At 39.2% G+C, this 24152-nt stretch overlaps 5 protein-coding genes, 1 long non-coding RNA gene and 1 other non-coding gene across 8 annotated transcripts; 6 read left to right on the forward strand and 1 right to left on the reverse strand.

Moving 5' to 3' along the window:
• Positions 1-8142: 8142 nt before the first annotated feature.
• LOC130498020 (uncharacterized) lies at positions 8143-9484 on the forward strand. Its single transcript, XM_056991355.1, has 3 exons — positions 8143-8487; positions 8941-9300; positions 9434-9484. The coding sequence occupies exons 1-3, from the start codon at positions 8143-8145 to the stop codon at positions 9482-9484; spliced, it is 756 nt and encodes a 251-aa protein (XP_056847335.1).
• Positions 9485-9786: 302 nt separating this feature from the next.
• On the reverse strand, positions 9787-11722 carry LOC108819957 (high mobility group B protein 7-like). The gene is made up of 9 exons (XM_056991356.1): positions 11684-11722; positions 11149-11208; positions 11009-11051; positions 10880-10934; positions 10671-10790; positions 10522-10576; positions 10295-10339; positions 10124-10207; positions 9787-10031 (listed from the first exon to the last, which is right to left on the reverse strand). Exons 1-9 carry the CDS (start codon positions 11720-11722, stop codon positions 9843-9845), a joined length of 690 nt encoding a protein of 229 aa, XP_056847336.1. The 3' UTR covers positions 9787-9842.
• A 102-nt stretch (positions 11723-11824) lies between these two features.
• On the forward strand, positions 11825-12779 carry LOC130497465 (uncharacterized). Its single transcript, XM_056990269.1, has one exon. The coding sequence runs from the start codon at positions 12105-12107 to the stop codon at positions 12600-12602; it is 498 nt and encodes a 165-aa protein (XP_056846249.1). The 5' UTR covers positions 11825-12104; the 3' UTR covers positions 12603-12779.
• A 665-nt stretch (positions 12780-13444) lies between these two features.
• Positions 13445-14595, forward strand: LOC130497451 (uncharacterized). The gene is made up of 2 exons (XR_008936436.1): positions 13445-13503; positions 14339-14595. It is a non-coding gene; the product is annotated as an uncharacterized LOC130497451 (long non-coding RNA).
• Positions 13795-13885, forward strand: LOC130498211 (small nucleolar RNA R16). Its single transcript, XR_008937132.1, has one exon. It is a non-coding gene; the product is annotated as a small nucleolar RNA R16 (small nucleolar RNA).
• A 425-nt stretch (positions 14596-15020) lies between the features above and the next one.
• On the forward strand, positions 15021-22851 carry LOC108818466 (glycine--tRNA ligase, chloroplastic/mitochondrial 2). Its single transcript, XM_018591441.2, has 34 exons — positions 15021-15325; positions 15409-15459; positions 15542-15755; positions 15912-15967; positions 16068-16145; positions 16236-16310; positions 16415-16485; positions 16564-16680; positions 16774-16875; positions 16986-17112; positions 17333-17416; positions 17540-17626; positions 17919-18020; positions 18233-18296; positions 18397-18452; positions 18704-18775; positions 18875-18957; positions 19127-19175; positions 19266-19328; positions 19458-19547; positions 19636-19722; positions 19819-19890; positions 19997-20055; positions 20156-20249; positions 20372-20590; positions 20714-20808; positions 20955-21045; positions 21143-21247; positions 21369-21407; positions 21533-21622; positions 22045-22146; positions 22241-22322; positions 22409-22494; positions 22585-22851. Exons 1-34 carry the CDS (start codon positions 15083-15085, stop codon positions 22681-22683), a joined length of 3204 nt encoding a protein of 1067 aa, XP_018446943.2. The 5' UTR covers positions 15021-15082; the 3' UTR covers positions 22684-22851.
• A 333-nt stretch (positions 22852-23184) lies between these two features.
• On the forward strand, positions 23185-23856 carry LOC108815938 (mitochondrial import inner membrane translocase subunit TIM13-like). 2 transcript variants are annotated; one of them, XM_018588481.2, is made up of 2 exons: positions 23185-23293; positions 23371-23856. In XM_018588481.2, exon 2 carries the CDS (start codon positions 23386-23388, stop codon positions 23650-23652), a length of 267 nt encoding a protein of 88 aa, XP_018443983.1. In that variant the 5' UTR covers positions 23185-23293; positions 23371-23385; the 3' UTR covers positions 23653-23856. The 2 variants fall into 2 exon arrangements, with proteins under 2 accessions (XP_018443983.1, XP_056847036.1); XM_056991056.1 differs by having other exon boundaries at positions 23222-23293; positions 23374-23856.
• Positions 23857-24152: the final 296 nt, after the last annotated feature.

A 24152-nucleotide genomic window follows, 5' to 3' on the forward strand; every position in this document is an offset into this window, starting at 1 on the left:
CTCATGAGATCATCTTTTCTCCATGTTTGCTTGAGGAAGAAGCTCCAATTTCTGTTCATCTGAAACACTAAAATGGTATCAGAGCGTTGAGCTCAGCTCAACATCGTTCTCTCCTTTCGTTTTCGTTTCGATCGAGCTCCGTTTTGAGATTTCTTTCTCATTTCACTGTTAGATCTCGTTTCTCACTTTATCTGGGTTTCCTTTTGATCGTCGCTCTTGTCACGATGGTTGTTACTCTCCGTCGTAGTCGTCGCACCGGTCGTTTTACACGTGCTGGTAGCTCGAACCCTGTTCGTGGCTCTGCTTCCCCTGTTGAAGCCGTTGTAGCTCCGTCTCCTGGTTCGCTTGCTCTCGCCGCCGTGATGAACCCTGATAGCGTTCACTCTCCGCTGTTCCTCCACCACGCCGATCATCCAGGCTTGCAGATCGTTTCCGTACAGCTGGATGGATCCAACTACACTCAGTGGTGCTCTGCCATGAAAATCGCTCTTGACGCGAAGAATAAGATCGCTTTCGTCGATGGATCTCTTCGCCGTCCTGCGTTAGGTGACCCTCTGTTTCGCATCTGGTCACGCTGTAATAGCATGGTCAAATCATGGTTGCTTAACTCAGTTACAAAGCCGATCTATGGTAGCATTTTATCTTTTGATGACGCCACTGAGATTTGGGATGATTTACACAATCGCTTTCACAAAACCAACTTGCCTAGAACCTTTCAGCTGATACAACAAATCCAAGACCTTCGTCAAGGTTCTCTGGATCTCTCAGGATACTACACAGCACTCAAAACTCTTTGGGACAACCTTGATGGTGCTGAACCACCAGAGATGTGCTTGTGTTGTAACACCTTCAACTGTGTCAGTCAACGTTCTGCTAAGGCAAAGGTTGAGCGAAGCCGTATCATCAAGTTCCTCTCTGGCTTGAATGAAAAGTACTCTATCATTCGCAGCCAAATCATCATGAAGAAACCTTTACCAGACCTTGCTGAGATATGTAACATCCTCGATCAAGATGATAGCCAACGTCAGTTTAACTCTGTGATTGCTCCTGCTGCGTTTCACGTCAATAATGATCCCTCTCAATCCTCTGCACTGACTCCTTCTGGTAGCACTTCAAATGATTCCGTCTCTCAACCTGGAACGTTGAATGCTTTCCACAAGAAGTCTAGTGCTATCTGCTCTCACTGCGGTAATACTGGTCATGTCATCGATCGTTGTTACAAACTCCATGGGTATCCCGTGGGATGGAAGAAAGGAAAGCCAGGACCTGATAGATCCAAACCTGCTGCTGTTGCTGCTAACGTCTCTAGTCAGCCATCTCCTGTCTCTGGTTTGGATAACTTGGTTGGCCAGTTGAACAAAGACCAGATTCAGAACTTCATTGCTTATTTTAGCAGTCAACTTCAGACGAAGTCTTCTGATTCTGCCTCTGTCTCTGCGATCCAACAGCATGATCCCTCTGGTATCTCTTTCTCTTCCTCCACTTTTCGTTTCGTTGGTCTTTTAAGCTTCGCTAACTGCGTTACTGATCAACAAACGTGGATTATTGACTCCGGTGCTACGCATCATGTATGTCATGATCGTAGCTCTTTTACTACTCTTGACACTTCTGCTAAACCTCTTGTGAATCTTCCTAACGGTTCATCTATTCGAGTTGGTGGAGTGGGCAAGATTACCCTCACACACACTCTGACTTTGCAGAATGTTCTTTATATACCGGAATTCCGTTTGAACCTCTTGAGCATCAGCTGTTTAACATCAGATCTTGGTGCTCGTGTGACCTTTGATTCTGGATGTTTTGAAATACAGGATCCTTCCAAGGGGTCGATGATTGGCAGAGGTAGAAGGATGGCAAACCTGTATGTTCTGGATCTTGAAGAAGCTGGAACTGCAGTTTTAGAAACCTCTTCTTTTCGTTCAAACGCTGTTGTTGATGCTTCTATTTGGCACCAACGTTTTGGCCACACATCTTTTAAAAGACTTGAGCTTCTTCATGATGTACTTGGATTTTCAAAAGCTAAGAATAAAGGACCTTTGCACTGTGATATTTGTCATCGCGCTAAACAAAAGAAACTATCCTTTACCCTTAATCCTAAGCTTTGCTCTCATCCTTTTGAATTACTTCATATTGACGTCTGGGGGCCATTCTCTGAGCCAACACAAGAAGGATATCGTTACTTTCTTACCATAGTTGACGACCACACGAGAGTCACTTGGATCTATCTTCTCAAATTGAAGAGTGACGTTCTTACTGTGTTCCCAGACTTCATCAAGATGATAGAGACGCAGTACTCTGCTCAAGTGAAATCAGTCCGCTCAGACAATGCACCGGAACTGCGTTTTGACGCTTTATACAAGAAAAAGGGGATTGTTTCTTATCACTGCTGTACAGAAACTCCTGAGCAGAACTCAGTAGTGGAGAGAAAGCACCAACACATCCTCAACGTTGCGCGTGCATTGATGTTCCAGTCTGGTGTTCCACTGAGCTTGTGGGGGGACTGTGTACTGACTTCGGTTTTCCTCATCAATCGAACTCCTTCACAAGTCATCTCCAACAAGACTCCGTTTGAAATGCTTCATAACAAATTACCTGACTACACAAACCTCAAGACGTTTGGGTGTCTCTGTTATGCAAGTACTTCTCCTAAGCAAAGACACAAATTTGAAGACAGAGCTCGTGCTTGTGTGTTTCTTGGTTACCCTTCGGGATACAAAGGCTACAAGCTCCTTGATCTTCAAAGCAACACTGTCTTTATTTCACGGAACGTTGTCTTTCATGAGACTCTGTTCCCATATCTACAACCATCTTTGCCTAGTGGTTATGAGGATTTCTTTCCTCGGCTTTCTACTTCTGTTGAGCCTTCTGCACCTGCCTCTTGCTCTACTCCGTCTGTTCCTGATCAAGAGGTACCTGCTCCATCCAAACGTGTCTCTAAGCCACCGAGACATCTCCAAGATTATCAATGTTCATCTGCAGTCTGCTCCACTGAACATCCTATTTCTAATGTTCTTTCCTACGATGCGCTTTCTGATCCATACATGATCTTCATCAATGCTCTTAACAGTGTCCCTGAACCAAGCACCTATGCTCAGGCCTGTAAGATCAAAGAATGGTGCGATGCTATGGGTATAGAAGTCACTGCTCTTGAGGATAACGGCACTTGGATTGTCTGTTCTCTACCTGCAGGAAAGAAAGCAGTGGGTTGTAAGTGGGTTTATAAGATTAAGCTCAATGCGGATGGAACTATTGAGAGATACAAGGCACGTCTGGTTGCAAAGGGATACACTCAACAAGAAGGCTTAGACTATGTTGAGACGTTCTCACCTGTTGCGAAGCTTGCAACTGTGAAACTTCTTATAGCCGTTGCAGCAGCTAAGGGTTGGTCACTCACTCAGCTAGACATTTCCAATGCCTTTCTCAATGGCGACCTTGAGGAGGAAATCTACATGACCTTACCTCCTGGATACTCTCCAAGACAGGGGGAATCGTTCCCACCAAACGCAGTCTGCAAGCTTAAGAAGTCCCTATACGGCCTTAAACAAGCCTCTCGCCAATGGTTCTTGAAGTTTTCAGCTGCTTTACACCAGTTGGGTTTCAAGACTTCATCAGGTGATCATACACTTTTCATCAAGAACTCTGGTAGTGTATACATGGCTGTACTCGTCTACGTTGATGACATCATCATAGCTAGCAGTTGTGATCATGCTACAACACTTCTCAAGGCTGCTCTTGAGGCTTCGTTCAAGCTTAGAGATTTGGGCACACTTCGGTACTTCTTAGGCCTTGAGATAGCTCGATCATCTGCTGGAATTACTCTTTGTCAAAGGAAGTACATCTTGGACCTCTTAACTGAAACTGGTCTTCTTGGTTGCAAACCAGCTTCAATTCCTATGGATCCTAGTGTCAAATTGTCTGCAAAGGAAGGTGATTTATTGGAGAAACCAGAAGTATATCGTCGACTGGTTGGGAAGCTTCTTTACTTGACATTTACTCGGCCTGACATAACGTTTGCCGTTCATCAACTATGTCAATTCACTGCTTCTCCTCGTGCTCCTCATCTCCATGCTGCTTACAAAGTGCTACACTACTTGAAAGGAACAGTGGGACAAGGTCTTTTCTACTCTTCTAGTTCAGACTTGCGCCTCTCTGCCTTTGCCGATGCTTCTTGGAGCTCTTGCCCTGATACTCGCCGCAGTGTTTCTGGTTTGTGTGTATTTGTTGGCTCTGCTCTTATTGCTTGGAAGTCAAACAAACAGGACACAGTTTCCAGTTCTTCTGCGGAATCGGAATATCGAGCCATGTCTGAAGCTGTTCGTGAAATGATCTGGTTCCGTAATCTTCTTGAGGATCTCTGGATTGCTCCTACCGGCCCTGCTCCTCTTTACTGCGACAACACCGCCGCTATTCACATCGCCAACAATGCTGTCTTCCATGAACGGACGAAGCACGTTGAACGTGATTGTCACATTGTTCGTGAACGTGTTGTGTCAGGTATGATCAAGACTCTTCATGTTCGGTCAGAGAACCAGCTCGCGGACATTCTCACTAAACCGTTATATCCAAATCCCTTCAGACATATCTTAAGCAAGATGGAGTTCATCAATATCTTCGCTCCATCTTGAGGGGGAATATTGGTTTATTTGCCTAATTGATTGTATTTCGGTTTAGTAAATTAAACTTATTATACCCGGTTTGTTCCGGTCAGATGATTGTATCAACTGTATATATGTGACCCATTCGTCACACTTTAATGCTAACAGAAAGTTTCATTATTTTGTCGTCTTCTTCTCTCTTTCTCTCTCATGAGATCATCTTTTCTCCATGTTTGCTTGAGGAAGAAGCTCCAATTTCTGTTCATCTGAAACACTAAAAGAGCTCCTCGAGTCTATGCAACCTAGCGTCTGAGTTCTCGTAGGGCACTACCGGATCGGACTCGGAGGCGGTTACGATCGGCGAAAGGAAAAGAACACTAAACGAGACGAAGAAGAGAAAGGACTTGCCTTTTTGAAAACCCGCCATTAAAGAGTGCAACCAAGGCTAGCAGATGGGTTCTTCTTTCTTTCTTTTGCTTCTTGAGATCAGGAAGTAACCGCCATTTTTTGCAGCAGATCTGTTGGAGTTTGGAGATCTGAAAGGGAAGAAGATTTATCCTGTCGGAATCTATCTGAAGATTTTTTTTTTTTCTTTTGGAAGTCAAACAACGTTGTGGTAAGAGGAAGATTAAAAATTAAACTTGTCTGATTTGAGATCTTTGTGTCCGAAACACTCTGGTCTTCTTTGGTCTGCGCTGAGTTTAAGGGAGGATAAGAAGAACAAAAAAGGTTAATTATCTTCATATTTTAAAATATTTTGTATTTTTGGTCAAATTTTGTATTTATATTTTAAAAAATAAATATAAAATATAATTTTGTCTATGGAACTCACATGAATAATTAATAATGATATAATTAGTTGGACGATTAATTTCTATCCACTTTAAATAAAAGTTCACTGGAAATTTATTGAATATATACAACAAAATCTATTATAATTTTAATATGCATCAATAAAACATTTCTATAAAGACTTATACAATTTTGTTCTTAGTTTGATGATTGTTGGATAACTTCAATCTATGTAGAATAAAATTTTACTGGAAAAATTATTTGAATATAAAAAACCAAAACCTAAGATAGTAATTCCAAACTCACACTATACTCTCTATAGTTAGCAACAACCTATGTACTTTGGGAAATGAGACTTGAATCTGATCAGAAAAATGCCAAACCGCACGGTCCTACTGCTTGGCCACACAAACACAAATTGACAATGATCCGGCGATTCATATTCACTGCACGTGCAGTTTCTTGCCACAGTTCTCTTTTTTTTTTTTTTTTTTTGCCATCTAAAAGTATTATTAATACTAAAAGGCATACTACAAGCCCAGAAAAGGGAGCCACATATACACATCCAAACAAACTAAAGCTACAGGCCCACATATTGGCCTAACAAGTACCCGAACCCACCAAAGGCCCAATCGATTGATCCTTTCGGCTTAGACACTTCATGCAGAAACGCGTAACGAAACACGCATTAACTCTGATAACGCCAAGGACACGTGTTGAGATTTCACCAAACGAGAGAACACGCGTCACTATCCACTGCGTCGTCACCGCCAAGGAATCACCACCGGAGTAAGCAACGACACGCTTCACCGGAATATCGAAACTCGCCGGAACACTCTTTCCGGCCCTTTCAACCTATCACCACGTCACACACCGTGACCCACTCACCGAGACATCGCCGGAGACGACGAAACGAACACCCGTTCCGCCGGAACACGCCGGAGCCGAAAAACCCACACCCATCTTCGTCGTCGATATTCTGATCCCCATAGAGATTCATCGGACCAGTTTCAATATCTCATCCGGATCTATCAAATCAGCGCTGACGACCGAAGATCACATCACCCTCGAAACATCTGCTTCACCATCGAAGCCGCTTTACTTCGCCAAAAGACCGCCGTCGACTGCGAGGACCAGACAACGCGGAAAACATAAGGCCAACCGTTCACCTGAGAAGAACATGCGCCACGCCGGAGTCAAAAAGCCAACCACCCACTTTAATAGAGTGCGACGCCGGAAGCCGGAATAAAGAGAAGCTTATACAAACTAGGCTAAAGAAAAACGAAAAGGGAAGAGAGGAAACGCCGGACCGACAGTGGCTAAGAGAGCCTCACTGTCGGCTGGAAACGGAAAGCAGATCTTGTCGGTCGCTAGAGAGAAGCTGGGGCGTCTGAAGAGAGAGATTGAGTTCTCTTTTTATTTTGTTTTAGTTCGGTATATCAAAAAATTGTTACATTGCCCAAAAAAAAAAGTCAAAAAATTGTTATAATATACAAATCTGTAATATTTAGTTGAGAAAAATATAAGAATTGCTTTCACAAGTATACGTTCAATAAGAGGAAGAGTGTATTTACTTTTGGATTTGCATTAAACTTGTTTTTATCCAATTTAAGAGCATCAATATAGACTCAGTGTGGCTGCTATTTAGGACATGATTTAATGCAGATCGCTTATGGAGAGTCTCTTATCAAATATAAGAGACGTCTCTTATATCCGCTTAGAATTTTTTCTTAAGAAATATGCATTAATCATGGTTTTACGCTTGAAGTGAAGCTAGCTTTCTTAAAAGACATCTTTAGAATATCGTACAAAGTTGTTCATTGCCTTCAGCTCTTCTCCTCCTCTACTGTATATGTTCTTGATTGCTCCTGTGACTGTGAGGCAGTGAATTTTGCTGGAGCTTTTCTTGGTTGATCGACTTTCTTGAATAATTTGCAAATGTTATGAAGAAAAACTTGATTTGATGTCACCAAAACAACTAGGATGATAATCTTATTTCACTAATATTCCATTTTTGCATCTATTCTTTTATCAATTACTAGTTACAGTCTATATCTTCCTCTGATTCCCTTTGTTCTATGGTTTCAATTTCAAAGGAGACATGCTCCTTTACTTTAACCAAAACATTGATTACGTATTTCTGGTCGATAATTAAATCGTCATAATCATAAAGTACATGCAATAGTCCACTTCTAGATGAATTGATGAACAAATAATAATTTAGGATATATAACAACTAGATTAAAGGGCGTTTAATTAATGGAAGAGATTCGATAAAATAGGTCTCCTGCCTTACCACTCCGATTGTATACATTTAGATATTATTCCTCAACTAGGAGTATTTTTCTTCCACGTATATATATGAAGCACACGACCATAATGTATATCCATAAACACACATATATATATTCGTATGCGAATTAATATATCAACTGTCAACGTCCATACATAGACACAGAAGCGTAAATTCATGTATATGTCATATCAGTATATAAGATATATAGTTTGGATGGATCCTCTTGAAATCGTGTTCTCACGATTGCTATGAGCAAGGAGCACCTTAGTTATATATAAAAGCCGGCCAACAGAAAACGATCAAGAACATAATCAAGAATAGTTTTTTTGTAGTTAATCCTCATGATCCTCCAAAATCTCCCCATCTCTCTCCCGTAACAAGAACTCGGAGAAAGAGGAGAACCCTAATCCTCTCTTTCTCTCGTATCATTCAGGAAAAGAAAGAAAAAAATTAAACTAATAGATGAAGATGAGGAAGCTTTGTCCGAATTTAGACAATGAAGACGGGTTAGAGACGGTTTTAGAGGTTCCTGTGCCGGAAGAAATGTTTACGAAGATGGGAAGCAGCGCGACGGGGCGATGGAGGAATATGCACGCTCTTATGAAGGCTCATGCCGTCGTGACAGCAGTCGCCGCTGACATGAAACCACGGGCGTCTTCGTCGTCGATGAGTAATGTTAATATGCATTTGCAGTCCAAAACAGATAATGAGTTTGTGGCGTTGTTGAAGATCGTGGGAAGTCCTCTTATTCCGTTTCATGTCCCTCTTGAATTTTGTCTCTCACGACCCATCAATGTCACTTCCATCGTACGTCTATATAATCATGTTATCTATTTTGTGTTTTTATTTTATTTTATTTGTGTGCTGAATTTTCACCTGGTTTAATTTTGGGTTTTGATAGTTGTTTTAGGTTTGAATTTCCAGGTTGACAAAAAAAAGGTTTGAATTTCCACCTGGTTTGTATATATGCTCTACTAGTAGAACTCAATTGAGAAAATTGGACTATAAGACTATTACATAATTCATGAGATTACCCTATAATAGACTACATGATTTCCTAAGAAGAAAATTTATAGAGATAAAAAAACATTTATAGAGATAAACATGTGTATGGCATATCGCTAATATCTCTTTTCTTGCTATAAAATATAATATATTTGATCATAAATATATATTAAAATATACTTTTGGCTAAGTATTAAAAAAACACTAGTACAGTATGTGGAATTTGATATATGTGTAATTATGGTGTATTTGAAGGAGGCGTCAACGGCTAAGTACATAGTGCAGCAATACGTGGCTGCGTGTGGAGGTCCTGCCGCTTTGAACGCGGTGAAGAGCATGTATGCGGTGGGGCAGGTGAGGATGCAAGGCTCCGGGATGGTTGCTGGAGAGGATGAAGGGATAACAGCCACGCCTGTGCGGCTGGGGAAAGGCAATTTCGAAGTCGGAGGTTTTGTTTTATGGCAGAAGAATCAAAACCTTTGGTTCTTGGAGCTAGTGGTTTCCGGTTTCAAGATTAACGCCGGTAGTGACGGCAAAGTGGCTTGGAACCAATCATCCACCCAGCCTTCCCAAGCTCACCGTGGCCCTCCTCGTCCTCTCCGCCGTTTTTTTCAGGTACCCATATATCTCAACTTTAACCACTTAAGGCCTGTTCGTTTGGTTGCCGCCGGTTTTAGCGTCAGCGTCGGCGTCAGCGTCGGCGTCAGCAGCTGCGTCAAACTCGTTTAGTCTGATGTTCGTTTCATAGACGCCGACGCTGACGCCGATTGTTGTTCGTTTCGAAGACGCAGAAAATTGACGCAGCCGCAGGACGCCGACGCATGACGCTGTTTTGGGTTGTTCGTTTGGTTGACGCTGCGACTATTTTTATTTATTCATATTTTATTTTTAAAAATTTATAAAATTGTATTTTAAATAAATAAAATGTAGTTTAAATATATTTACATCCATAAGAATATTATATTTAATTGGTAATAAATTTTTGGTCAAATATAAAAATATTTGATGTCATAAATCATAAGCTAAATAAAAATAAAAATAATACATCAAACTACTTTATAATCATAATCAATCATATTAAAAAAATTATACTGAAGTAAATATGATAAAATCTAATTTTTGAAATTATCACTTCAAACAAATAAGACAAATATGTTTTACAGATAAAAAAAACATGAAATTAAGTTGGTTGATAAAAAAAATATTACAACAAGTCTTAAAAAAAAAATCAAATCATTAACTAAAACATGATTTAATACGGTAAACGTCGACTGCTTAGACCCATCAGCCTCGTCAGATTGTTTTTCATCGGCATCATCATCTGACTGCTTCTCCTCATCCTCTTCCTAAATAAGTCATCATATCAACTTAAGATTCAATATTCCATGTTATAGTGAGAAAAATGTACAGACAAAACAATTAATGACGAAACACATACTTCCTCATCGGCATCACTGCTCTCCAGTGACTTGTTGTACTCTGCCTTTAGTTCAGCAGCCTTATCCAAATAAACTTTCTTTTCCTAAATGATCAAAAGAATACAGAGTAAGATCACAATAAGCAAATCACCATGAAACTAAGGGAAGAAGCAAAGGACAGAGCAACTCACTTCCTCAGTCAAAGACTTCCATTTTTCACCACCCTGCTTTGCAACCTACGATAATATAAGAAAGCATACACTATTAAACCTTCATCACCAGTAGCATACTAATCATGTAAAGTAACAAACTTGGTTACGACCTAGACCTACGATCACGTAGAAAGCATAGTCACTTAAATCATCACAAACACTAGCAGACCAATTCATGTAAAGTAACAAACTTTGTTACAACTTACATCCTTAACGTTAGAAGAAGGATTCTCTTCTTTGAAAGTTTTGCAGAAATCATTCCTGCAAAATAGACAGACAATGCCAGCTTAATCTCAGTACATAAACGCCAGCAAACAAAACCAAAACAAGACGACTATGCAAGGATGAAGATTACATGAAAATGAAGAAAGCAGTAAGAGGACGCTTGGGCTTGTTGTTAGAGGCAGAGCTCTTCTTCTCATCCTTGGCCTTCCTGACTCTCTTTGCCTTGGGTTCATCAGATGTTGACTTCTTCCTGAAGAAGTCCAAAATAATACCAAGAAGGAACAAACTCAATATCAACATATAGAAGAAGAAGTAAGTAAGTCTAACGAGTGTTGTTACCTCTCTACAGGTTTCTTCTTCTTCGCCTCAGCTTTCGTCTCAACAACTTGCGCCTCTGATAAAGAAAAAAACAGATAAGCTAAGTCACAACAAACTCAAGTCACCTACGAGAGACGATCAAACACTCACGGAGATTGACTCGAATCTTCGCATCAGCATCTGTGTTGTTGACCTGAAAACATCATTGACAACAATTAGTATCGCCATAGGATATAAATAAACAGCAAGAGTCTCAAACCTGAATTTAAAAAAAAAAATCATCTGATTACCTTACAAGACAGTGAAAGACAGACAAAGCTTAGGAGAGCTTGAGACACACACACAGAAAGCTATGGAGAAGCCTGAGAGAGCCTGAGACAAAGCAAATACACATGTAAGTTTTTCTGTTCCATTACAAACAACTCAGAAAAGCAGACAAATGATTGTGTACTTTGAGTCTAAACGAGAGAGTGAGATGAGTGAGAGTGAGATGAGATCGAGAGAACGAGAGAGAGAGAGAGAGAGAGAGAGAGAGAGAGAGAGAGAGAGAGAGAGAGAGAGAGAGAGAGAGAGAGAGAGAGAGAGAGAGAGAGATAGGTCTGAGATCGAGATTCGAGAGAGATGGAGAAGAAAAGGCAGTGGCGTCAATGGAGAAGATAAGGCGTCTGCCTCAAAAATAGCTTAGGTATTTTTGTAATTAGTGAATTAGGTTAAGGGTAAAATAGTAAATAGATTAAATAGACGCTGGTTATTAGTCGCGGTCGCGGGATTTTTGGGCGTCTGACGCAGGTCTTGGCATTTAGACGCAGACGCAGACGCACGTACCGGCGTCAATGAAACGAACAAGCTTGCTGCGAAAATCATTGCCGCAGACGCAGACGCCGGATCTGCGGCAACCAAACGAACAGCACTTTAATGTTGTAGTCTACTGGTTTTGTATTAATGTTGTTGTTATGTTTGAACATGGTTAATGCATATACGTGAATTATAAACAACTCTACTGGTTTTGTATTAATATTTGTGGTCTTTAGACGGGTTTTTAGCAATAAAACTTATAAAAAGAGAGCATAAACAGAATGGATGATTCTTTGGACTGTAAAAAACTAACTGTAAACTTTGTGTTGCATATGCGTTGGCAGTAACCATCAAATTATTGTTGTAATTTTTTTTTAAAGACTTTGTTATAACTTATATCGGTTGTAGACTTGTAGTTGTAAGTTTGTGAAATTAGATATTTTAAAATACGATGTGGATGCAGGGACTTGACCCTAGGTGTACTGCTAGTCTCTTTTTAGACGCGGTTTGTATCGGCGAACAGACCGTTAACGGCGAAGACTGTTTCGTCTTAAAGGTAGAGACACCAGCAGATATACTCAAGGCGCAGTGTTCGGCCAACACGGAGGTGATCCACCACACGGTGTGGGGTTACTTCAGCCAAAGGACGGGACTTCTGGTAAAGTTTGGTGACACAAAGCTCGTGAGAGTCAGATCCGCTAGGGGCAAAAACGACGGCGTTTTCTGGGAGACAAGCATGGAATCGATCATTGATGATTACATGTACGTTGACTCGGTCAACATAGCTCACGGTGGTCGAACGTTGACCACGCTTTATCGATACGGGGGAGCGGTTAATCATCGGAGAAGAATTGAGGAGAAGTGGAAGATTGAGGAAGTGGATTTTAATTTTAGTGGGCTGTGTTTGGAGAGCTTCTTGCCACCGTCTGATATGAGCAATGATCAGTAGCAACGGTCGAGATCGTTAACCTCTTCTTCTATGTTAGATGGGTTCGTTTTTTGAAAATCAGGAACGAGCAAAGGTACACACACTCGAGATTTGGTAAACGTGCGAGTGGTTGGATATCGTACTTGTAAAAGTACTTCTTAATCGTCATGAGTTTTTTTGTTATTGTTTAGTCGGAAGAATATATGAAGTTCATTGAACGGAGTCAACGGACAATAAATAGGAGACGTTTACACCAAACACAAACTAAAAATGAGAAATATTCAGATAAACGCTAAGCAATAAAAAAGAGAATTTTTCAAACCAGATGGTCTAACTTTATTAAACTTTTTGACCAAAGGTCTAATTTTATTTCATTTTAAAAAATCACCTTATTTTAGTTTAAATCGTTTAAACTAAATTAATGTAAAATAGTTTAAATAAACAAATTATCCATAATTTGATTTCCAAAAAAATAGCCTGCTTAAGAAAAATAACAAAATAAATCATCTATCCAAATTTAAACATAAATTATATATAAAATCCGAAAATATAAAAAAAATTGTATATAAATAATAATTCTCATTACATTAAAAATATTTCAACTAAAAATAGTATTTCAACAAATATATCTCTAGTAAATTATATTAAAATAAAACATTATATACATTAGAAACCAAAAAGAAAACAGTTTGGAGCACATATATGAACCATGAACTAAATTACAAGATCCGTGAAGTAGTTTACGATAACGGGCCGGGTTATTTACTCTTGAGCCCAATGAAACCAAGCGAAACCCTAAACCGCGAGAAACAGAAGCCATATCCAGTTATATAAATTCGATGTTTCGAATCTTAATAAACATTACCGATCAAACATATTCTTCCTCCGCAGTTCTATCTAGTCGCCTCATCGCTCTGTTGGTGTATGTTTTTAATTGTTTCTTTGTTTGCGTCCTTGAACATGTAGTAGATTAGTGTCATGTTTTTTTTTTTTTAAATTCGATTTCGATTGATCTGAATGCATCTGTTTACCCACTTTTCTACCGAATGCGAGTAAAATCACAAAGAATGGTAGATTAGTTAAGAACGGGTGCAGAGATAGAAACGGTTATCTTACCAACCCATTGCATATTTTCTTTTGCTTTGGCGTCAAATGAATTGACCGAAACTTCTCTTTTTTAAATCAGATTTTTATGGGGTGTAGTTTGATTAATATTGGCAGATGAAGAATTGATGAATATTATGCTTAAAACACACAGAAGAACAGTGTTGATAAACAATCTCCGCTTATTATCTGATGCCAATGTCTCTTTTTAAATCCAGTTTAATATTTTTTTTTCAATTTTCTTTTATTGTGTATAATTGGATGAAACAATGATGATATATCAGCAGACGGGCGGTCTGAATTGATGCCATGTAGATTGTCTGCCATCTCTACATCTTTAGTAGCTTCTCTGAGTTTCTTTATAGATATTGTGAGTTTTTTTTACGATGATGAATTTGCTTATAATATGTCTGGACATATGAGATATTCAATCTTTGATATGATTGGTGCAAATTTTCTGAGCTTTCTTCAATTTATTTCCGCCTGTCGCGTGTCAAAACCAATATTTGAGTTTGTTTTCATACTATGGTTGAATCATATTGCTTGTCTGGCTCAATGGAATGGTGCTCCTCTTTGTCGTCAATTATCTGCATTGGAAAATTTGCTTGTCACAGCCTCTCATTAATTCCATTGATATTTAATAAAATTGTCAGATATATTCTTAGATTCGATGAGAGACTGATTAGAGAATCTCCACTGCGGATGATAATTTTACCAGTCTGACTATACCTTAGAAGAAGAGGATCGTGCAGAAGTGTAACATTTTCATGCCAAAATGTGGTAAAATTATTGATCGAGAAAACTAGACATTGGTATCCGACATATGTGTCGCAGTTGTGTCATTGTAAGAGCTTATGATCGATCTTTATCTAAAATGTAAATGTAAATATCTTTATATTATTACTGCGAATTTCATCAAATCTAATTCAAAGAACACTGGTCGAGTCTACAAAAACAATATCGAATCGAATTAACTAATTACTTTCATATGATAATAGTCCAATCATTCTAGTATCAGTAATCAAAATACAATGTTAAAAGTTTCCAAGGTTTAATGTAAAAAACATCCCTAAACATATAACTCAGAAAACAGAAGCTTGTGACAGACTATAATCAAACAAAAAAACCTTGAGAGTAATGCTGCGGTTAAGAATCAAATCAAGTATCGAACCAGAGAGCTCCGGTTCTGGTAACACTATTGGTTCGGTTCGGTTAAGATATCCGTATCTACAAGAAATATCACCGAACCGGACATTTTTGGTTTTAGATTCTTTTGATTTCTATCCGGTTTGGTTATTGAAATGAATCGAATCGTCTCTATTCTTTAACGAAAAACCCAAAATCACTGGGCAGCAGTAGCATTCGGATAAACCTTCGAGGGAAGTCGTCGCTCACTCATGGCCATCCTCTCTATCTCTTTCCCACTCATCGTCTCCTTCCTCCGTCCACACGTCTCTCCTCGCTTTCTCCACCTCCCTCGCTACCTCCCTCGATCCCCTTACCGCCGATTTCACCGCACCGCCGTCTCCGCCGTTTCCTCCAATGTTCATCATCACCCTTCCTATGGCAAGTCCGATGATGATAATGGCAGCAACTCCGTCTCTGTTCCTACATTCCAACAAGCAATTCAACGCCTCCAGGTTCGTTATCCCTCCTCCTAATCCTCCCCAATTCTCACTCCTTCAATCTCCCGGCGACTTAATAAATAATCATTCTGTTTCAGGAGTATTGGGCTTCTGTTGGATGCGCAGTTATGCAGCCCAGCAACACTGAGGTTAGTTAGTTAGTATCACCCATTTACACTCTATCTCTCTCTCCTCTCCCATTATTGACTATTCTCTTATTTCTCTTTTAAGGTTGGAGCTGGCACTATGAATCCTTCCACGTTTTTGAGGGTTCTTGGCCCTGAGCCATGGAATGTTGCCTATGTTGAGCCTAGCATACGTCCTGATGACTCTCGCTATGGAGAGAATCCCAATAGGCTTCAAAGGCACACTCAGTTTCAGGTCATCTTGAAACCTGATCCTGGCAACTCTCAGGACCTCTTTATCAACAGTCTCTCTGCTTTAGGTACTCACAATCTTCTTTCCCTTTCACTTTGCTATGTCTCAGTTTGAACATAAAATTTTGAGACTTTCGATGTTCCTTGTATATACACAATGATGTAGATTGAATCTTTCTCCTTTGTGTTGGTTCCCTTCTGAGTTTTTTACTATTGATTTATAGGTATTGATGTGACTCAACACGATATCCGGTTTGTTGAAGACAATTGGGAGAGCCCGGTAATGTTTCATACACATGATACGAGGTTTTTCATTTCTCACTATATTGTCAGAGACGGCTTACCGCTTGGCAGTGTCTGTTCATTTGAATGACTTACAGGTGCTTGGTGCTTGGGGGTTGGGATGGGAGATTTGGATGGATGGTATGGAAATCACACAATTTACTTACTTTCAGCAGGTATCCTTCTTTTTAGGGTACATTCTATCTTTTATCCACTATCTATAATTTCCTGCTAAAGCCATAATTCTAAACTGTGCTTCTCTCTAGGCTGGAAGCCTTCAGCTGTCTCCAGTATCTGTTGAAATAACTTATGGCCTTGAGCGCATCCTCATGTTGCTTCAGGTCATTTTTATACTCTCTTTATTTCTTTATCTTTCTTTGAATAAGGATGTACACATTTTTCCTTTTAGTTCTGCCTTAAGTTAGCCTTTTATTTTAACTGACAGGAAGTTGACCATTTCAAGAATATCTTATATGCTGATGGAATCACTTATGGGGAGCTTTTCCTGGAAAACGAGTATAAGACTTATGGATAATTCTTGAGACAGTATCAAATAATTCTGCTTCCAGACTGATATATTGGTGAGTTTTGCAGGAAGGAAATGAGCTCATATTTTCTAGAGCATGCTAGCGTGGACCGTCTTCAAAAGCATTTCGATTATTTTGACGAAGAAGCACGTTCCTTGCTTGCCTTAGGCCTCCCAATCCCTGCGTATGTTTATCACATGCTTACAGTCGCCCATTTTCTTCTCCATATTTAACCACTGCCTCTTGAATTTAACAAAATTGCTTGGGGGCATGCTAGGTATGACCAGCTACTGAAGACGTCTCACGCTTTCAACATCTTAGATGCTAGAGGCTTCGTTGGTGTAACTGAACGTGCTCGTTATTTTGGTCGAATGCGCAGGTAAGATCTGTTCCAGTTTTCTGTGAGTGTATTATTGAAATAATTAAACAATTTTTTACTTGAAATTATGTTCTTATTTGTGATTCTATGCATCCTTCTTGAAAGAATAGCTTGGCTCGCCAGTGTGCCCAACTGTGGTTAAAGACACGTGAATCTCTTGGACATCCTCTTGGTGTTGCCTCTGAACATATTCCTCCCATTCATCACGGAGCAGCTTTAGAAAACGTGGCTGAAAAGGTTGGCCCTGTTTTCTAATTTGAGAATTCACAAATAGAGCTCTTGCTGATTATTTCCTTTCTAATGAATTGTGGGTTATTAATTGGCGAAATATTCTACTAGTGTCGCTAATATCTTCAGCATTAGTTTCTCATATGGTCTGTTACGCAAACATTTCTGAAGTTGTCAAATAAGATATGGTTTCGTCTTTTGTTGTTTATGTTGTTTTCAATCGTCACAGGTTCCTGAGGATCCAAGATCATTTATCATTGAGATAGGGACTGAAGAGATGCCACCTCAAGATGTTATCAATGCTAGCGAACAAGTAAATTTTCAATTCATTTCGAGAAACTTAAAAGTTCCCTATATCGCTGACTCATGGGGACTTTTGTGATAGCTTTCTTCTGATAGATTGAGCATCAAGTAATAATCCTTGTTAATGATGCAGCTCAGGGTTTTAGTCGTACAATTGCTAGAGAACCAAAGATTGCGCCATGGCGTTGCGAAAGCATTTGGCACACCTCGTAGGCTAGTGGTAATTAACAATGTCTTTTCACTTTTACATATTATTGCTACAATGTCAGCTCTATAACCATATGAATCCAATCTTACCGAGAAAATGTTGGTTTACACCAAATCTTCCTGTTTGTTCTCTGGCATTGTTGTCCCCTGTGGTATTTTATGTGAGGATGTAAAAATTAGAGAAACCTAAATTCTGAAGTTTTTGGGTTGTGGGTTATTAAGTTAAAATCATGGACGTCTTGAAGCTTTTTGTTGGAACGCATCCTTCTCCTTAAAGCAATTTAAAGTGAAAGACCCCTTTTCAGGTTTTAGTTGATGCTATGTCCCCTAAGCAGCTGGAAGAGGAGGTTGAAGTTCGAGGGCCCCCTGCGTCTAAAGCGTTTGATGATCAAGGAAATCCTACAAAGGTTTTTGTTTCCCTGTGTTCCTTTCTGCTCCTCAGGCACGGCTAGCCTATTAAATTGACTATAGGAAGAATTTTAGTAGACAGTTCTGGAATTTAAGGAAAAAGCAATTGAATTATTTATCCATTGGCTATGCTTGTTTTTATTTATTTTATTTTTATCAAGCCTTGACTGCCTTAAGATGTTATCATTTTCTCGGTGTTCTTTTCTGCCAGGCCGCAGAAGGTTTTAGCCGTAGATATGGTGTTCCATTGGAAAAATTGTACAGAAAAGTTGATGGTTGGTGCATCTCTATTAGCAAATTCCCTGTTCTTGTTTCTTGGGCTGCTGTTCGCTTTCTTTGCTTAGCTTTTTTCTTTCATCTTTTTTCTTTTTCCAGGGAAGACAGAATATGTTCATGCACGAGTTACACAGCCAGCTCGACTTGCATTGGAGGTTCTCTTCCTTGACTCCTCATGTTGTGCTTAGGAACTATTATCTTCATGTTTTATGACGAAGAAATCTATGGTTGACATTTTTATCTAGCAAATTATTAGTGTTCACATTTCCCTCTTCTTTTAATAGGTGTAGCTTGTAGGTTTTGTGTTCCAAGACCTGTACTTCACCATATTGACGTTGAGTTTTTCCTCAAAGGAAAACTACAATTTATTTGCTAAGGATACATTTTGGGATCTTGTCTGTTGTAGGTCCTGTCAGAAGAATTACCAGGTATACTGGCTAAAATATCGTTCCCAAAGTCAATGCGCTGGAACTCGTCAGTATGTAACCTTAATCGAGATACTCATTTATTATTTTATATAGCCATAGGCTCAGTAGTAAAACAAGGATTTTAATTACTGCTATTTGTCGTCTGGTAGGTAATGTTTAGTAGGCCCGTTCGCTGGGTTATGGCCTTACATGGGGATCTGGTTGTACCATTCTGCTTTGCTGGCAACACAAGGTATGTTTACTTGGCTACGCTCAAGTATCCACGCTTCTTATTTTAAATATTTTGCATATCGTTATCTTCCTCTAGCAGTTGAGATTTCAAAAAGGATGTTGATATACAAAATGTTATTTGTAAATGAAATACTAGTTTTTTTTATATTTGTTCCATTTTCAAAATGCAGTGGAAATGCTTCTTCCGGACTTCGCAACACTGCTTCAGCAACATTGTTGGTAAGAATTTAGTCTGCACCGTCGTGGACTCGTCTGTATGCATATTTGGATGTCATGCTTCAAATGTGTATTTTATGGTCTTATTGGCAGGTAGATACTGCAGAGTCCTATGAAGATACTATGAGGAATGCTGGAATCAATATTGAGATTGAGGCAAGCCCTTCATATATTCTTCTCTAACCATTGTTTCAATTTTTTTTTTAAAACTTTCAGCAGGATGACCAATTTTTTTCTTTTAGATTTCTATTTATGGATCTATGTGATTTGTTAACATAATTACAGGAAAGGAAGAAAATCATTCTTGACAAATCAAATGCATTAGCAAAAAGTGTTAATGGGCGTGTTGTTGTCCAGCAGAACTTACTGAATGAGGTAACATATGGCATTATTAGTGATATGCTCTACAAATGGCTTCAAGATACAATACCAAGAAGTTAAATTAATTCATGGTGTTCTCCAGGTTGCAAATCTCGTCGAAGCTCCTGTGCCATTAATTGGAAAGTTTAAGGAATCATTTTTAGAACTACCAGAGGAGCTATTAACTATTGTAAGCTCTTTCTGCTCATAATATACCTAAACCTTTCTGCTTTGTCAGCAAATATGTTTATCTAATTCGTTGCCTTGTTATACTGTAACCCTCTAGGTTATGCAGAAGCACCAGAAATATTTTTCCATTACTGACGAGAGTGGAAAGCTATTGCCTTACTTTATTGCTGTACGACACTCTAGCCTTGCTTTATCTTCTGTGGCATGCTCTTTTTTTTTTAAATAACACAATAACAAGTTGCTAATAGCTAACGAAACATAGCGACTTGCTTTAGGTTGCCAATGGTGCAATAAATGAGGATGTGGTGAGGAAAGGAAATGAAGCAGTTCTCAGGTTGAGATGTGTAATAATAAGTGACTAAAATCTTTACTCAGTTAATAGATCATCTAAAAACAAGTCAAAAGCATCCAATGGCCACGTTTGACTTTTGCAGGGCACGATATGAAGATGCCAAGTTCTTCTATGAGGTAGACACAAGGAAAAGGTTTTCTGAATTTCGAGATCAGCTTAAGGGAATTCTTTTCCACGTAAGTTTCACAGCGGTTTTAATGGTTCAATACTCGTACAAGTAATAAAAACGAGTGATGTTATTTGAATTTAGTAACACATAGAACACAAGCTTTTCATCCATGTTTATGTGAATATATAGGAAAAGCTGGGGACGATGCTGGATAAGATGAACCGTCTAGAAAAGATGGTAACTAAGCTTTGTTTAGCCCTCGAAGTTGATGAAGACCTGCTTCCAGTTGTGGAGGAGGCTGCTTCACTTGCTCTGTCAGACCTTGCAACTTCTGTGGTTACAGAATTTACTTCCTTGTCAGGAATAATGGCTCGTCATTATGCTCTCAGAGATGGCTATTCAGAGCAGGTAATGGACGTCTAGGTGCTTCTTTTGTATAATAGTTAATATAGTCTTTAGCTACTAGCCTACTATGGTATACATCAGCATGTGGTCTATTGTTGTACAACAATCGTTTCCTCTTGGGTGCAGATTGCAGAAGCTTTGCTGGAAATCACACTTCCTAGATTTTCTGGAGATGTCATCCCTAAAACAGATGCAGGAATGGTTTTGGCAATAGGTGATAGGTAATGTGAAAGTTTCATCTTTAAGTGTCCCTCCAATATCCTTCTGTTCCAAAATGACCTTGTTGCTGAATTGGTGCAGAGCTAAATTTACATATACTTCTGATATTATTGTGATCATATATACTAACACTTATGCTTGTTTCTAGATTGGATAGCCTCGTTGGTCTATTTGCTGCTGGTTGCCAGCCAAGTTCAACAAATGACCCATTTGGCCTTAGAAGAATATCTTATGGCTTAGTAAGTTTGTAGATGTTCTGATCTAGAAAAGCAGTTTGATTTGTCATTTTATGGTTGCATGGGCCTTATGGATGCCAATCAATAACGTATGCTACAGGTTCAGATTCTGGTCGAGAAGGATAAAAATGTCAACTTCAAACATGCTCTAGAAATTGCAGCCAGTGTACAACCAATAAATGTTGAGGCAAACACTTTAGACGATGTAAGAATCAAGTACTTCCATAGCTGTTGAGTTGGGCCAAATTATTGTTTCCCCATTTACAGGTTGCAAGCCATCATCTGAAAAACGTTCTTGATATAGTTAACTGTTCTCTTGTTTTTAGGTATATCAATTTGTTACTCGAAGACTTGAACAGCTTCTGGTTTGTGCAACTTTCCTGATTCTTATCTTTTTGGTTTCTAATTCTTTTAGACACAGTTCCTTGGCTCTTTAGACTAAAGAATCTTAGTGCGTGATTCTTGACACATTCTTCAATCCTTTTTACAGGTTGACAACGGAATAAGCCCTGAAGTAGTGAGGTCTGTCCTAGCAGAACGTGGAAATGATCCTTGTCTGGCATCACGAACTGCATACAAGGTAATTGAACTGAAATATGCTCCATTAGCAGACTAGATATGGGATTAGGTGATAATTGAGAAGCATGTGTGCTAGGGTATTAATTAATCGATGCTCATCTGCTAGCTAGTATTGGAGACTAGAAACCAGACTGGATATTGGTATTGGTAAGGAAGATGGTGTTTCTCATCTGTTGTCTGCAGAAATTGGGATTGGTTTATGGCCTTAAAAAGTAAACGGGTTCCTACAGTAGCACGGTAGTTTTACAAAGGGAGGTTTACTGTTCCTTGTAGCAATTGGTTCCTCTCAATATGCTGGTGGTTCACTATGCCTGAAACGTTGTTATCATCTGCTTTGGAATGTTGTTACGCTGTTGATACGCTCAAAACATATTGAATTTGCTCATTAAGAAGCTAACATTTTGCTGATACCTTGCATTGCAGATGGAAAAGCTGAGCAAAGGTGAGATCTTTCCGAAGATAGTGGAAGCATATTCTCGTCCCACACGAATTGTCCGTGGGAAAGATCTTGATGTTGGAGTTGAGGTAGTTGAAGTTTCTGTCTGATAAAATGGCGAAAGAGCATCTGTGAAACTTGCAGCTTCTAAGTTCTAACATTGAGTGATGCAAAAATAATCAGGTGGATGAGAGTGTATTTGAGACTTCCCAAGAGAGAGAGTTGTGGAACATTTACACCTCCATCAAAGATCGGATTCACAGTGGTAATTCAACTTCCTTCTCTAATACTGGAATGGTTCAATCATACAAACTCAGGTTTCTCTAACTGCTTCCAATTTTTGGTTTGCAGGCATAGGAATCGAGGAGTTCACAGAGATATCGACGCAGTTGGTGGAGCCGCTGGAAGATTTCTTCAACAATGTGTTTGTGATGGTGGTAAGTTTGAAACTTCGTTTGTTCATACACACATTTTGGTCGATGAAAGGGATGGGTTTGTTTGACTTGTGTGTTACGGGGTTGGTGCAGGAGGAAGAAAGAGTGAGGAAGAACAGACTGGCTCTTCTAAATAACATTGCCAATCTTCCCTCAGGAATCGCTGACCTTTCATTTTTGCCTGGTTTTTGAGGTTTTTACTTATAATATTCCCTTTTGAGGGGGCAAAATACAAGTTCAAGCATAGAGAGAATCAAACGGTGTTGCAGACTGTTCGGAGTATTATTTGTATGATTTATTTTGATCGAATCAACTTGTGTCGCAAGTTGGTTTAAGAGAGAGACGGTACAAATTAGTTCATTGATCCGCTGCATTGAGCATGGAACTAGTTTCTTGAATTGGACTTATTCTCGTATTCTGATTTTGTTAAAAGGGATTCTTAGCTTCAATTTTGCCTCTAAAACCTCTAGAGAAAAACAAGAAGAGAAGTGAACATTACAATTGACTTGTAAGTGTAAGATCAGAACTTCCTTGGTAACAAAAAAAAAAAAAAACTCTAGAAAAGACACCAAAAAACCTCTCTTCCATTTTCTTTTGTGATTAAATAACTTATCCCAATGGACACATACCAAAAATGGGCCTAATCTTTTATATATCCGAGCCCACTGAAAAAATAATATCATAAGCCCGACAAAAAGAGAAACCCTAGATACCCAAAATAAAGAGAAAAACATATCTTCCCGTGAGGTAAAGAAAAACCATCTTTCATCGTCCCTCCCTCTCTCTCACTGAATCATATACGGTAATCTCTCTCCCGTAGTTGAATATCAACTCATTGATTGATTCTACTTGCTAATTTGTGTTTCTTCTGGATCTTAGTAGGAAAAAAAAAAGATGGACTCGTACTCATCATCGCCACCGCCGCCGATGGGAGCTTCAGCATCTCCTGAAGCACTGATGGAACAAATACAGGCGGAGCTCGCTACAGCTTACGCGAAGGAGTTCATAGAGACGCTGAGAGAAAAATGCTTTGATAAATGCATAACGAAGCCAGGATCGAGCCTTAGCAGTGGCGAGAGCAGCTGCATCTCCCGATGCGTCGACCGTTACATGGAAGCTACTGGTATCATCAGCCGTTCTCTCTTCTCTCAACAACGTTGACCATTACAATACACTATATTGCTCTCTCTTGTCGGTTTTTTTTCTGAGTCGTCTTTTGTCATAACGAAAAATTATCATCAGATTTGTTCTCGAAGAATGTTATTATATTACAACAACAGTCTTGTTGTTATTTGTCTGATGACATACATTGCCTGAAAAGTTTGTTTACTCTAGAAACTTCTAATTTGATTAGTTTTATTTTCCCATGGGGTGTTTTTTAATCAATTAATAATGAGATAATACAAGACTAGCGGTTGTGGTTTTGATCTTTGTGTAGATAGATTGTGTGCCACTGTTACTGTTTTCGTAGCTTCTCTGAGACTGAGTACATATTGGCTTTAGGACTATTGATGAAGTTGCACAATCATTGATTAGTGCTCGCTCAATCTTCTTAGCTTTCTTTTGGTAGTAACCTCATAGTATTGACCTTAGACTTTTAACTGTAAAGCAACATCCCAATCAACTCATTTACATTTGGAAATTTTCAAGTAAAAAACCAA

The sequence above is a fragment of the Raphanus sativus genome, chromosome 7, assembly GCF_000801105.2.
Source record: "Raphanus sativus cultivar WK10039 chromosome 7, ASM80110v3, whole genome shotgun sequence".
NCBI classification, from domain to species: Eukaryota; Viridiplantae; Streptophyta; class Magnoliopsida; order Brassicales; family Brassicaceae; genus Raphanus; species Raphanus sativus.

Excerpts from the sequence above, each read along its gene's own strand:
- LOC130497465 (XM_056990269.1), top strand. The coding sequence starts at position 12,105 with ATGTGGATGCAGGGACTTGACCCTAGGTGTACTGCTAGTCTCTTTTTA.
- LOC108815938 (XM_018588481.2), top strand. The coding sequence starts at position 23,386 with ATGGACTCGTACTCATCATCGCCACCGCCGCCGATGGGAGCTTCAGCA.
- LOC130498020 (XM_056991355.1), top strand. The coding sequence starts at position 8,143 with ATGAAGATGAGGAAGCTTTGTCCGAATTTAGACAATGAAGACGGGTTA. Across the intron at positions 8,488-8,940 it reads CCATCAATGTCACTTCCATC|GAGGCGTCAACGGCTAAGTA; the intron begins GTACGTCTATAT and ends GTGTATTTGAAG. Across the intron at positions 9,301-9,433 it reads CTCTCCGCCGTTTTTTTCAG|ACGCCGACGCTGACGCCGAT; the intron begins GTACCCATATAT and ends TTCGTTTCATAG.
- LOC108819957 (XM_056991356.1), bottom strand. The coding sequence starts at position 11,722 with ATGATTTTCGCAGCAAGCTTGTTCGTTTCATTGACGCCG. Across the intron at positions 11,052-11,148 it reads GTCTTTCACTGTCTTGTAAG|GTCAACAACACAGATGCTGA; the intron begins GTAATCAGATGA and ends TGATGTTTTCAG. Across the intron at positions 10,577-10,670 it reads ACTGCTTTCTTCATTTTCAT|GAATGATTTCTGCAAAACTT; the intron begins GTAATCTTCATC and ends TCTATTTTGCAG.
- LOC108818466 (XM_018591441.2), top strand. The coding sequence starts at position 15,083 with ATGGCCATCCTCTCTATCTCTTTCCCACTCATCGTCTCCTTCCTCCGT. Across the intron at positions 19,176-19,265 it reads CTGCTTCAGCAACATTGTTG|GTAGATACTGCAGAGTCCTA; the intron begins GTAAGAATTTAG and ends TCTTATTGGCAG. Across the intron at positions 19,329-19,457 it reads GAATCAATATTGAGATTGAG|GAAAGGAAGAAAATCATTCT; the intron begins GCAAGCCCTTCA and ends ACATAATTACAG.